Source organism: Neopsephotus bourkii, unplaced genomic scaffold, assembly GCF_033783945.1.
Source record: "Neopsephotus bourkii isolate Nb327-2 ecotype Australia unplaced genomic scaffold, CSIRO-AGI_Nbou_v1 NB_196, whole genome shotgun sequence".
Classification (NCBI taxonomy): Eukaryota; Metazoa; Chordata; class Aves; order Psittaciformes; family Psittacidae; genus Neopsephotus; species Neopsephotus bourkii.
The window spans coordinates 16,249,212-16,263,130 of NW_026900709.1; the positions used below are offsets into that span (position 1 = coordinate 16,249,212).

Here is a 13,919-nt window from a genome sequence, read left to right on the forward strand (position 1 = left end):
AACTTAAAAAATCCTGAACAATGACTTAAAAATTCTCTTAAAACAGCTTCTCACTTTTGAGTATTTTCCTCCTCCAACAGCAATTAATCACAGTAATGTCAAGAAAGTATATTGTGTAACTTACAAATAATGGAGAAAAATGAGGAACTGTAAAATTAAATATTGCCCAAGATACCTCAGCATGCAGTGGCATAGATGGATTAAACAAGAATCCTAAGAGCTCCTATAACAGTTCTCAAAGTACTTATGCTCTGAAACTCCATCTGCTTTTAAAACAATTTTAAAAGCAATCAAAAATCTTGACTGCTCCAAATACATATTTAAACACTTAAGAATAATAGTCTCTTAAATGTTTAGAGGGCCTGCTTGTCCTGACTTCACAGTTTATATATGGCTTGACACTTAGTAAGCCCTCAGTAAACTTGTTTGCATAGGGTTTTGGGGAACCACTTTATTAACCAGTATCTTGACTTCCTTTTAGCTGTAGGACTGTGACCCTGACAGTAGAGAAAGTCAGGTATTACCCAGGCAACTCTATCAAAATAAACTACAGCTCAATATAGATCACACCTCAAAATAAATTAAGCTAACCACTGCTAATATAAAGTAGAACACAAAGGTATGGACAAAAGAAAAAAAAAAAACAGACCATTTAGGGTGGTGTGATGAATCAAAAGTGAGAAATAGACTGGGATTTTTCAGAGACACAGACTGCTATTGCCTTATGAGACATTAGGGTCACTTTGTGTTAAAATGTAACAGAAAAAGCCACTCTTGAGACTGTTTCTATAAACTCTCATTAATGCAGAGGTTACTATCACCAGATATTTCAAATCTTTATTAAGAACTTTCTGAAAATGAGAGTAAGTCCTTATGGGCTGGCCCTGTGTATTATTACTAGCTATAACATGGGTGCTCATGGTTTTTAAGTTGTGTCAACCCCACATTATGCTTTATCTACCCTGACAGCTCTTGATTCACTTATTATCTCAAATGGATAGGGTCTTAATTAGAATGTTTTATAATGTAATGCTGTAAGAACCTAGCTTTTCTGGGGTGTTTTCAAAACTTCTGGCTCCCTGCTAGCATCAGACTGAATGGTTTGACCTGCTCTACATCTTCCTTCCCTGCCGTGCGCATCAGAAAGCTTGTTATGAATGGCCTGATCCTGCAGTCCTGCCCAAGGGAAAACTTCACCCAATGTGGCCTTTTCTTAGGGACCACGAGATCACGTGGAAAGACTAAAAAAGGGCTGAGATTGTTGAATGCTGAAGTATATGGTTCAGTTCAGCTAACTGTACTCTACTACCAGACAAACACCCTCCTAACATTTAGTAAGCATTAAGAATAAATATTGTGGCATGTTTATTTGATTTGTTTAATTGCAACTCACCTAAAAGAGGAAAGGTATATTTTACCTGTAATGTCCTTCCAGTGGTAACTGAACAGTTCCTTCCTCTTCCATTGCTAGCATACTTTGCTCTTCCTAAAAGGAAGGAATTTAGATATGAGACACGATATGATGATGTGAAATTTATGTACTTTAATCCTCTTTCCATTTTTCTTTAAGTATTTATTTGAACTTCTTAAAATAACATACTTTTCAACTTTCTTAATGTACATATTTGATATTTAAAACCTCTTCTATTTTAAAGTATGTGTCTTCACCTAATGTTATTTTCCAATGCCAAATAGAGGAGACACTTTTGTAACAAGAAAGAAAGAGAAAGCAACACTGAGTGAGCAACAGTATGGCAAATTTTAAATACCATGCATAACAGGATATATGCATTGTAATGCTAACATGCAAAAAAATAGCTAAGTCAAGATTAAGGCTGCACACACAGTTTTAATATTAACGAAGTCTTATTGCAGTGAAAGGTAGTGAAACAAGACACCAAAAATCAGTTTTCACATGAAGGGAAGAAACTTCTCTGAGTAACAGGAAGTGAAGACCCCTCTACCAACAATCCTTTTGTGAAATAATCACAAATTTAGAAAATCTGTCTTAGGAGGAGAACAAAGCAACACCCCTCAAACACCACGTCCTGCCTGCAAGAATACAGGAAAAGAGTCTGTTGCTCTGACATCAGCACAAAGCTCCAGGAGGAGGATCCTCAAGGTTCACACTTCTGTTAGGTCAGGAAAACCGCAGCCAGAAGCCTTCACATGAATGTAATAGTCAAATCCTGCCCTAAACTGTTGCAATGTGTATGTGTATGTACACGCTATGAGCATAACAAGACGCCCAGAGACCTCCACATCTTTTTCTCCCGTTATACGGCTTTGTAACAGTTTACCCTGGTGCCTGTCTGAAAGTGTGAGTAGGCTCTCCCAAAAAGAGAGCTTACCATTTCCTGGCAGATCACCCAAAACCCCACATGCATCACACACACTGAAAAGCTGGTATTAGTTGGAAGAGCCAGTTATCCAAAATAGTAGAATTTAAGTCCTCTATGCATAGATTATTTTTTCCCTTCTAAGTTTTACTATTACAGCTATTTTATAAATCACAATACACTTTTTCTCCAAATGGGAGAAGCCACTTTGTTCATTCCTGGCTTGAAAAGACTTAATTGGTTAACATCAAAGTGGCTTCCAAATGAGGTCTGTGAGGAGAAGGCATGTATAATATCCACTATAAATCTAAAGCCTTGAAAAAACATGGCCTAAAAATATAAAAACAACTTAAGTGATGAAATGAGGATCCAATCAAATAAGTTTCAGATCTTGTCAACTATATTTCTGAATATTCTTGTGGGTAGAATACTTCTATTTTTAAAAGCCGTGTGATAGCAACTCTCCAATTAATTCCTTAGGCTACATGTCAGAAGTTTTATTACTAGTTAATTTGTCATTTCCAGGCTTCACAGCTTCCTAAGTTTTTGACAGTTGAACAGTTTTAATAATAGCTCCAAATATTTAGAAATGCCAAAATATGTAAAAATAACCTCTCAAAATAGACAGTGAATGAAATAAAGTAACACCAGTATACTTCCCCAGGTTTGTTTTCTGATGCCATCCTATCAAGCATGGGAAGAAAAGTGACATATAACCAAAACGTAAGGATAACAAAGAATTAGTTCCAGTAACTAGAGCCACAAGAAAAGAGCTACTACCTAGGTTACTTCTGGTTACTCTGAATTGTGATGACAACAGATGCTGTGATGAAACAACTCTCTTCAATTCAAGGGGGAACACAATGACTCACATATTTTAATTGCAGATGGTAGTTTTACAGGCACATACTAAATAGTAAATAGTCATCATGATGTTTATCACCTTGGTAAAACGTTTACCCCAAAACGTATTCTATGAAACTAGGAAGTTTAATGTGTCAAGGAAAGCGAAGTTACTGTTCTCCAGCTTAAAGATAAGGCAGTGAGTTATCAAAGGTCTCAGAGGAATTGTAGAGGCAGAGAAATCTAGTTTTCATAGTTACTTGTTCAAATTATTAGTTCATGACCTATTTCTGCAAATAGACTTACCAATGGGGATCTTTACACACACCAATTCACGACTCTTGGATCACATCTCAGGGTATCCCTAAGGATAAATTGCTGATCTATCCATTCACATTGTTTAGTTTTTGCAGTACCATTGTACCACCAAAAGATTAAGTCTCACAGGTCTTTAGGGCACCTTAGAGGTCATGTGCACAACTGTCCCCAGCGCACTCCCACCTAGAAGTGACCACAGCCTGGCAACACCACATGCCATTACCTACACCTTCACTTCCCACTGTCACCTCAGCCTCACACCATGCTACCATTTAAAAGTGCTGATGCAGAATACACGACTCCCATTTAAAATAGCCTGGCACCAACATATTCTACCTACTGCTCCTGCACTTAGTGATTTGAGCCTCATTTCTTTGGGCCCGATACTGACGTTCCCTAACCGTTGACACTGATCAGGTGGCTGATAACCAGGGACAAAGGATGAAGACCTCCATCCTTTGCACATAAAGTTACTTAATATTCCCACAGTTTTATGAGATATTCAAACAAGCAATTCACAAAGCAGCAACTAGATGAAAATACTATCAAACTGATGAAAAACTGGTTAGAAGGCTATAGTCAGAAAAAAGTGTTTCACTGTCAAAACACAGGAACATTCTGAGTAGAAATGTGTAATAATCTGTCCTGTATTAAGTTTATAAGAAATGATTTTAAATGCATATTCTTTGAAAGAAGACAAGGAGTACAGATCTGAAACAGTCAACAGTGCCCCAGGCATCTGAGGACTTTCCTACAAGTTCACGCCTGCACTTCATCTAAGCAGATCTCAGAAGCAATCCCCAGGAACACTGTAGATACTATGTTATATGATAGTACGGTAGCATAAGAATCTACACCTATTAGACATCCCCACCTAAATGGGATTAGACCTAATCTAATTAGATTTGCAACCTTAGAAGGACTTCTGTAAAACAGTACAATATTACACTTTGGATAATATTAACAAGTTTGCCTGTTGCATGGAATATGCCTTATTTACAGAATTTTCCCTAAATTTCTTTTTAATGAAGGAGAAACACCAAAAGAAACCCTGAAACCATGACCCACCTCTTTCTCAGCATCTTCCAGTTTCTTTTTCTTGCTCTCAGGCATCAAATCATCTAACCAGCTGAGCTCCCGCTTAGTAAAAAAGAAATCCATGAGTTTTCGGACAAACACCAAAGCTAGGACCTGTAAAGATATTAATTCAAACAATTAAGAAATTAAGCAAGTAAACCTGACAAATATGCTTGTAGAGAAATACTTTCAAAAATGATCACAGTTTACAGCTAGAATTTCATCCTTTAATTTGGACAGGCCAACCGCTGGTTGCCCTTTGTTCAGAGGAAGTCTGACTTGAAACATTTAGCAATCACTGAGGTCAGAGATACTTCTTGTTTTGAATTAGTGAGATAATCAGAGAGATCTATTAAGCAGCAGAATAGATTTTTATTGCCAGCAAGACACAGAACTATCGGTAAAATTCCTCAGTGCAATGAACAAGCTCCTTAATGGGTGAATGTTCTTTTCTTTTTTTTTCCAAGAGAAGAATTCTCCCTAAGAGAATACACACTTGGGCTATCCCCACACGCAAACAGAGTGCAACCCAGAATCAAACAAGAGGTAATGTGTAAAATGTTTCCTTAATACAGTATGAACTGTTCTTGAACACTGAGGCAAAGCAATTTTGTGATTACCTGCCCACAATTAATGTTTTTCTTCAGTAATAAATATCCACAAGTAAAATAAAAGTCATTTTTAGAAGAATTAAAAGGCATTTCATACCATCATAGGGAAGACAATGGCAGCTCTTGAAACCTTTATAATCCACAGAAGCACAAGACAACTCAGCTGAATTATGGTGAAGAGATGGACCTTTCTAAGAGGAACATGCCTCAGATAAATAAAATCTGGCTGGTGCTTTGCAGGCATCCAGAACAACTTTATCCTGTCAAAAAGCTGAAAGATAAAGTTTTTAAAGTTTGCATCTAAATGAGCTGTAGGATCACCTATGCTGACATTCACACACTGACTGAATATCCTTCATTTCTGGCTTATTCTAAAGGCAAAAGCTGTGCAGAAATTTCGGTGCACATGAGCCATGAATCTATACTAGTCAAAAGTACACAGCAGTAAAGGACTCATCTTCTTTCCAGCTGAGCCATAAGAGTAAGAATTTAGTCAGTTATATTTCTTAAGTTCCTTTCAATTTCAATACACATTTGCCTCCTTACATATTTCTATGTGCTTAGATACTGGATTCCACTGAATTACATTGCATAGTCATATGCTAAGAAACATCCTGCTCATAACTATATAATACGTTATACACAAAGAAAACAGTTACTTTAAAATAATACTGCTAAGATTTCAAGTCAAGAATTGTTCAAGTTAGGCAAAGCCAGACTTCAGAGTAGACATGAATCAATTATGATTCAAACTGAATGGAAGCTCATTGGTCCTGTTGGGCAAACCCACTATTACACCATCTTTCTAATACATTCTAAATCTTGTTTTTTCAACAACTAAGCTCTGTTTTCTTTAGCACACAAAAAGCTGATCATGAAGGGATCTCTTCAGTCTTCTAGCTCCTGTGTGTACTTCAGCAGACACTTTATCCCAGGCTGTTCCCTGTTATACTTTGTTCACAAAACCAGGAACAAAAAAAATATACCCAAACGAACCAACCAACCAACCAAAGGAATGCCAGACAGCCAACTGTCATGCTGTTAGGAATGTACATGAGAGGTTATTGTTTTTCAGACCTATTTGATTCCTCACTGATCCAGGACTTTGTGTCACCTGCTATGGCACAGCGAAGATGGTAATGCACCGTTTCTCCTTGCATGGATGAGCTATGCTACATTCAAACAGCCTTCAGGAATTTCATGTTTCAGGAATTTTTACTGAGCATGTGCAAAATGCGGTTTTTTTTAAAGCAGATAATTTGGCCAGATTTGAGCAGATTTCTTTTTCACAGAAACAGCAAAAAGCACATCCTCCCACAAAAAAACATCAAATCTCCATTCCTTGTCCCAGCTTGCGGGAGAGAGGAAGGAAGGGAGATGCTATCACTTTTCCGAGTAAAGGGAGCCAGATTTTAGCATGCCTGAAAACAACTCCTCAATGGAGTACTTTCTCCTACCCTTGTTCTGAGAAACAGCTGAACCATATTAAGCTTAAATTATCTAAACCTTAGTAAAAAACAAACTACACTCCTTAGAATATCAACCCACATGGTAAAGAGCTAGGAAAAGTTATTAAAAAAAGTCCCTGAACAGAAAAACACTAATCAAAAACTAAGAGATGTTCCCAGCTTTGCCTATAAATAATAGGTAAAAAAAAGGCAAGACATTTTTAACTCTCAGTAAAGAATTTAAATATAATGAAAGAAACAATCGGGCATTTTCTTTGCTCTTTGTATTTGACAGCCTTTTGTACAGTACAAGTCATGTTTCCATCATGTGATTGTTCTTTCTCTGTCATCTTGGGAAATGTACACTTCCTCAACTTTCAACAAAAGCACAACTGAAAATTTGAGTATGTCAGGCTAAAAGATTTGACAACCATGCCATTTAACACTGCAGTCATCCAGGAGAAATGGCACACAGGGTACCACGACCAACCCTGACCGGAAAGCTGGAGTGCCTGGTTTTGGTCAGGGACTCCTACTTAAGGCCACTGCAGGAATGCTGCCCTTCCACTACACTTGTCCTTCATCCCTGAAGCCAGAAATTAAGTAGCACAGAACTTGCAAGAGTTCCACTTACCATGGGACTTGCAATAGTTCCATTTTCCTGCCTTTGCCCTTTATTTGCGTAGGAAATACCTTCAAAATGTCACCTGTGTTAGTTTGAGGGCAACTCAGCCAAAAGCCTCCTAAAGGCAAAGTTCAAGATCAAGTGTACCACTACAAAGACACCAACTTGGAAACTGAAAAGGCAGCAGGCAAGAGTGAACAGGGAGGCAGGGGAGAGGGAAGAGCTCCTGATTGTTATCACTCAGTTTTTAGGCTCAGCCAAATACCCTTGATAACAAGGGAGGGCAGAAAAATCAGCACCTAAAAAATAAAAAATTGGAGCACACTGCCTAAAGGGAATACTCTATTTAGAGAGAATCCATTTTCTCTTTTAAGTGAGTCACTTTCAAGAATTTAAGGTTGGCAATATTCCTTTAAGAGTATACACAAAAGATAATAAAATAATGTGATAACTACACATTTTATAGCAAGCATCATCAATAACACAGTCTTCATAAATCCATTTTACCTGAATTCCCTTTAGAGATGAAGCACCCATGTAAAGAAATACTCCATAAAGTACCGGCATAGGAATAAACTGCGCAAACAAGCAGAGAAAAGTAAGAGCATATTAAATACCATTTATCAATTTGAAATGCTTCTAGAAAGACATTCTAAACAGTTGAAATTCAAAGCGCCATATGCCTGCATTAATCAGACAAGTTGTAAATTCAGAGTCACTCAATTACAAATTAATAATGCTTCTCAGCATAAAGCAAAAGAGGAATCTGGCTCTATTGTTTTGTTTTCCCTTCACAGCCAGTTATTACAAAATACTTTATTCACTATTAGAAAAATTAACAGAACTCTGTGCAAAAAATAAAGTGTTTGACGGACAAATTCTTTACTTAAAAGACTGCGCAGCAGAGTATCTAAATAAAAAGTAAAGCTATAATCCTCAGAAAAATCTTCAAGACATACACAAAATACTTCATAGTGCTAAAAGAAATGTTCTGTGCTGTAAGCATTTAAACATGGGTAAATGACTTAAGGAATGGTTTTGTGAAAGGCTATTTTAAATGTTCAGCCTCCTAGTGTAGAGTGTGTAGGTAAAGGAATATTTCCACAGATAAGTATCTGCTTTAAATACTAAATACATAAAATGCATGTTTCATGTGTTTTCAAAGTGAAGATTTATGATATACTTAATAAAATACTACTGAGAAGTACAAGTTCTAAGGGCTTATTGCCTTCACTGTGACAACATGCAAGGCCAAAGTCTGACCTTACTGAAGCCAATGGCCAGATAATTCTTAAAAAACAGAATTATGAATATAGCTGGCATTACACAGACATATAAGTAGACACCCAGTTTCAGGACACTGGTGAGCTGTGCTGTGTATGCAGGCAGCATGAGCAAATTTCCATGTTTGTTTCCAAGAAAGGAGCCACAAAAATTCTCTTGCAACAGTGAAAATATTTTTACATTATCTAGAAATCACAAAATGTTTTTAAATTTTCTAAATAAATTTACTTCTTGGTACAATTTAGGCATAACCATTTCATGATAATTTGCCATGGGCCCAAAGTATAAAAAAAGGGCGAATCTCTATATAGTACAGGTCAATGGCAGGATTCCTTTTGACTTCAGTCAGGCCAGATTTTCATTATAAGGTTTTTGTTTCAAGAATGTTAGATGACCCTGACCATTTTATTATGCAAAATTAGAATCCCACTTTAGATTTTCATTGTGTAACATGCGCTTCTGAGTAACATGCCTGGAGAGGACACTCATTAAAGAATACACTAATGTCAGTGAAATGTTCAGTGCAGTGCAGTATTCTTTAGCTTTTCCTTACTTCCCCAAATTACCTTCAGGATACTTGTCAAAAAGACAGACGAGCCCATAAGGATAAAAATCATGAGCCCAGTGACTCTTTGCTCACGGATTCCAAGAAATTTTGGCTGCTCCCCTGGAGCAGAGCACTCTGATTCCAGTTTTAAGCTATTCACATGGGAAATAGAGAGGACAGTAGCTGCAACAAACCACGGCAATCCCATAATAGAGCACACTCCAAGCATGACTGCCACCATGAGTAGGTCGAGATGGTATCCACATCCTTTCTGTTAAGAAAAGTAATGACAACAAGAAGATGTAAAATGGTATACGAATAGAGGAGAACACTCCTCGTAGGCATTCCTAATGAACAGTTAGAGACAGTTAAAAGATTTGTGAGTTGTAGCAAAAATAGCTTTATGTGTTATCCAGGTTGGGGCAGTAGTGATGGCAAACTGGTTATCTAAGGGGAATTACTGCTAGCTCACAAGAAATGCTTTATGTTATTAGACTCATTCCAGTTACAAGTTAAGTGCATATATTATAACTCCACTTTACAATGGGCACCAAATACCTTTCCTGCTTATAAAACAGATACTAGGAAGACAACAGAAAGATACATATTTTCTGTTTTAACTCAATCTCTTTTGTAGATAACAGTAAGCAGAACATTCAGCCACACTGCCAACTTGCTGCTGCACTAATCTTAATAGAAACTCCATCCATCATTACACAGGTCAAAAAAATATGTATTTTGATTCTTTTCTACACAAAAATCCTTTACTTAATGTTTCCAAAGTCAGTTTATTCTATAAAGAGCCATAAAATCACATAAGTTCTTTTAAAGTTTTTATACATGGTAAGCACATGACAGTACTAATGCACTTTCATGTTCTCTAAGAGCAGATAGCTGTAAATTAAAAGAAATTAAACTATAATTAAGCTTTACATTAAACAACAAATTAATATTCATCATCAGGCACCGTTTTACTAGTTTCTCTAATCAATACTTACAAGTTGTATCAAACGTTCACATGAGAAGTCAGCACAAAACCTTTGGGTTTGGATCATCTCTGTAGTAGTCAAATACTCTATACATTTACCAACAGGATGATGTTGCTTTGCTTTTATAGTAGGGGATAAAACCCTTTGGTAAAACCTTAAGATACATTCATAAACCTGCAAGTACAACCTGTGCTTGAAAATGACCAATGATATGCATCAAGCTTGGTTGTACAGATACCTGTTACCATAGCTGAGGGATATTTCTTTTCAATTTTAGGAAGTATTCAGGACCCACAGAGCTGCAAGCAGGCACTCAAGCTATCTTCCTTTAAAAAGTCAGGTAGGTAGTTATCTCCACCAAATTTCACAATATGGCAACAAATCCAGTGTCATGGTCTGATGAAACAGTGATGTTCATGCAAACAATGTGAACATGTTGAACCATAATTCTGCCTGTAAACCCATGCAAATGCCTTTTGACATAAAAAAAGTAACTAAACTAAACTTGGAAGGGTTTGCTACAGAGACTGCCAAAAGCTGAAATGTGCACTATTCAGAATTTGCTATGGGAAGTATAAAAAAAGAGGGGAAAACGAGCTGGAAGCAAACAAATCATTTCTTTCTGAAGACAACTTTTACTTCTAAAATGGGAAGCGTCTGGGTTTATGAAAATGTAAGCCACATATCAAAATGAAAATGCCATCTTATTTGCTTACATTACTTAAAAAGGGGAATTCATGTAAAGAAAACGAAAAGAATAAACTCCAGCAACCTTCCCTCACTCCCCAAAAGTGCTTTTGAGTCTTATCTCCATGACACATCCTGACAAACTCTGTGATCTGTCAAACACAGATATTAGTTTCATGCACAATGCACTCAAAGAAAGAGTTTAATTCTAAATCCTAACAGAGACACCTTTTTTTACCTTCTGACACATTTATGAGGAATGTATCTGCTAATGCATACAGAATCCGAGAGCATTTCCTCACATTCATACATGATCTGAGGAACCTGACATATGGGAAGAAAAGGAAGCATAGCAACAGGTGATGCTACACCAGACCCCAGCAAAACTAAAACGCAGCAAGACAAGGGGGCAGCCAGGAGGACCATCTGACTCCCAGATGCCAGTGCTGAAAAAACGCATTCCAAAGCTTGGCAGCAAATTCCTGCATCTGTCAAGTTAACCACATGCAATGCTATGGATTGACATGAAGAGCCAGGCTGACAAAGAGGGCAAAAAAAGAACATATCAAATGTCACAATCATCCAAGAAGAGGCAGTGCAAAGTGAAGGTTGCAAATGCATTTGCTTAAAGCAACTTGGGATTGGATTGCTGCTTATTAAAAGTATGTCAAAAAAAGCCTAAGCTCACTGCATATACATGTACAGAAACCTGCTGCTAGATTTTGCCCAACAGTTTTTCAGAGGGGTGATGTCCCTTTTTCTCTCTCCATCTGTAGGCAACTAAAGTGTTAGAGAACAGAGCAGGATGTTGTCCTATGTTTTAAGAACCCATTGTGCCTCTAAAGCTCACTTTTATTCTTCTCCCTTTTTTAACGTAGGAAGGGCACAGAAGAAACTGGACTGGTAGAAACAACAGGGAAGGACGAAGAGAGGAGAGAAGATAATTTTGTATCACAACATAACCCCTGAATAGTTTTTCAAAATACAATCCAGTGGAACAAGTCAATACCTGAAAAGGCAATTAATATTATGGCACATAAGGAAATTATTAACTTCCAGATTCTTTTAATCTAGGTGAAGGGGTATCATACTCTATTAAAGCATAAAGGATAGCACTTTCTTGGTTCAGAATCTAAATTACATTCATAGGGACTTCTGTAAGGCAGCAAATCACTGACACGGGGCACAGGTACTACATGCACCAACAGATAAAAAGCACAACTTGAAAAGGTACTATATAGCATAAATAAACCAGCATACTCAAGTAGATGAAGGCACATTACATAACCCGGAGTAGAAAGCAACAGCAAAAATACAACTTTTGACTGAATACCTTCAGTTTGTGTTCTTTTCTATTGATAATGACAGCTGTGATCTGCTGGTCCATAAAGATAAGGATAGTGCAAAGTAGGGCTGGAATTACAGCAGCTATCACTGTCCACCAAGGATTAGGCCCCAAAGGAGTGATAAACCAGCCACGATCATCTCTGGTGGGCTATAAAAACAGTCATGCATGACCAGTCAGAACTCTCTGAATTATTTACATTCAAGCTTCACAAGAGTACACACAAGAACATTACTAGGATATGACTTCCTTTAAAATCAATCTATGTAAGAGCACAGAAAAATGCTAAACTTTCTAGGATACCAAACAGAGAAGTTATACAATAAAGTCAAAACAGATTTAGTTGGTTTTGATACAATAAGCCCAGCATTTGGAAGGAGATCCAGAACATTACATCAGTTTACAATTTGGGTAATTTGAGCCATGTTGGTTCTCACATAGAAGACACCGGGAAGCACAAAAAGGCCTGATGGGAGACATTCACTTATGTAGGCCTCTAAACAGAAAGGTTGCATAGTACTTGGTGAATAGTATCACTACTCCCTGATGATAAAAAAATCTAATAAACCCACTATAGCCCAGTACTTTGTCAACATAACAATTCTTTTATTGTCTATCAATTACCTTAAAAGCATTCGGAACTTGAAGTTTTGGTGACGGAATCCCAATGGCATAGTCAATTAAAACCATGGACAAAATAGTGAGAAAAACAGCAAAATCGCTGACAACGGATCGTACCTATGGTTATTGAGAGAAACAGCAATTTTAACTAAAACATTCATATGTGATTTAGGATTTCTTTTTCTTCATTGCTTTAAGCCATTTTGTGCTTATAGCTAAAACCACACTTATTCTGATAGAATTTCTAACAGTAAAAGATGTGGTGTCCACTTCACCAGCAGTTAACTGAATTTGCAATGCATATGGGAATTAATGCTTACACACGACTAACAACAACCTCTGAATCCAAAAAATGGCACACACCTTTGTTGGGAAGTATCGGCTAGTTTTGAACTGCTTCAGTGTGGATGACAGCGTTACTGTAGAAAAGAATAAGATGACAGACCAGAAGAGGACATCTGGAACATAAGGGCCATGATGTCCACAGGCTCGTCCAACAAACTCTCCATGAAACTTTTTACATTCCTATCAGAGAGAGCAAAGTAGTACTGTTCTGAAAAACACCCATGCTTACACTGATAGTTTCTTTCCTATTACACACCTAAATTACAGGCAGACTTTATTACTAGGAATACTATTTTAGATATTCATTGTTTTAAAAATTAAAACTAATGTTTGTATCTACTCTGCATGGAAAATTCTCAAGCCCTCAAAAGAATCTCTTTTTTAACCAGTAGTAAATGATGACACCACTAAAACGTATCATAATGTCATTAAAAACCAAATATAATAATATAAAACCAGATTTATTTCAGACACACAATACACCTTTATTTGCTGTTTGCAACCACAGACTTGCACTTCTACGATTCTTTCTAAGAGAGGAAAGCAAAGCTCAAAAGCTACCAAGAGGAAGGCTCCTCCTGGTGCATTCTCAAGAACTGAGTTTTAGTTTTAACTTCACAGGCCAAGCAGTTAAAGAAAAAGGTTCTTAGAATGTACAGTATTAGGCTACAAGACGACCAATACATTTAATACCACACGGGGGCAGCACATTCCACAAATTATCTTTAAAAGCAGCATTCTGATAAAATGCAGCAAAACATTCATTCTATCCAATATACTATCAAATACAGTAGAATACATGTCTAGAAAAACTCCAATACCATCCTTAGTTGTCTAAAA

The 13,919-nt window shown here is 37.0% G+C and overlaps 1 protein-coding gene across 7 annotated transcripts in view; it reads right to left on the bottom strand.

Moving 5' to 3' along the window:
* SLC4A10 (solute carrier family 4 member 10) overlaps positions 1-13,919 on the bottom strand; it is a 149,861-nt gene that overhangs the window by 5,100 nt on the left and 130,842 nt on the right. For all 7 annotated transcript variants that reach the window (XR_009724015.1, XM_061344144.1, XM_061344127.1 and 4 more), the window contains 8 exons: positions 13,098-13,259; positions 12,738-12,851; positions 12,102-12,263; positions 9,112-9,363; positions 7,769-7,837; positions 5,286-5,459; positions 4,569-4,691; positions 1,419-1,486 (listed from right to left, as the gene is read on the bottom strand). Coding sequence is in view for 6 of the 7 variants with exons in the window: in XM_061344144.1 (XP_061200128.1) it covers positions 1,419-1,486; positions 4,569-4,691; positions 5,286-5,459; positions 7,769-7,837; positions 9,112-9,363; positions 12,102-12,263; positions 12,738-12,851; positions 13,098-13,259 (1,124 nt within the window). In the remaining variant the exon portion in view is untranslated. The remainder of the gene's footprint in view (positions 1-1,418; positions 1,487-4,568; positions 4,692-5,285; positions 5,460-7,768; positions 7,838-9,111; positions 9,364-12,101; positions 12,264-12,737; positions 12,852-13,097; positions 13,260-13,919) is intronic.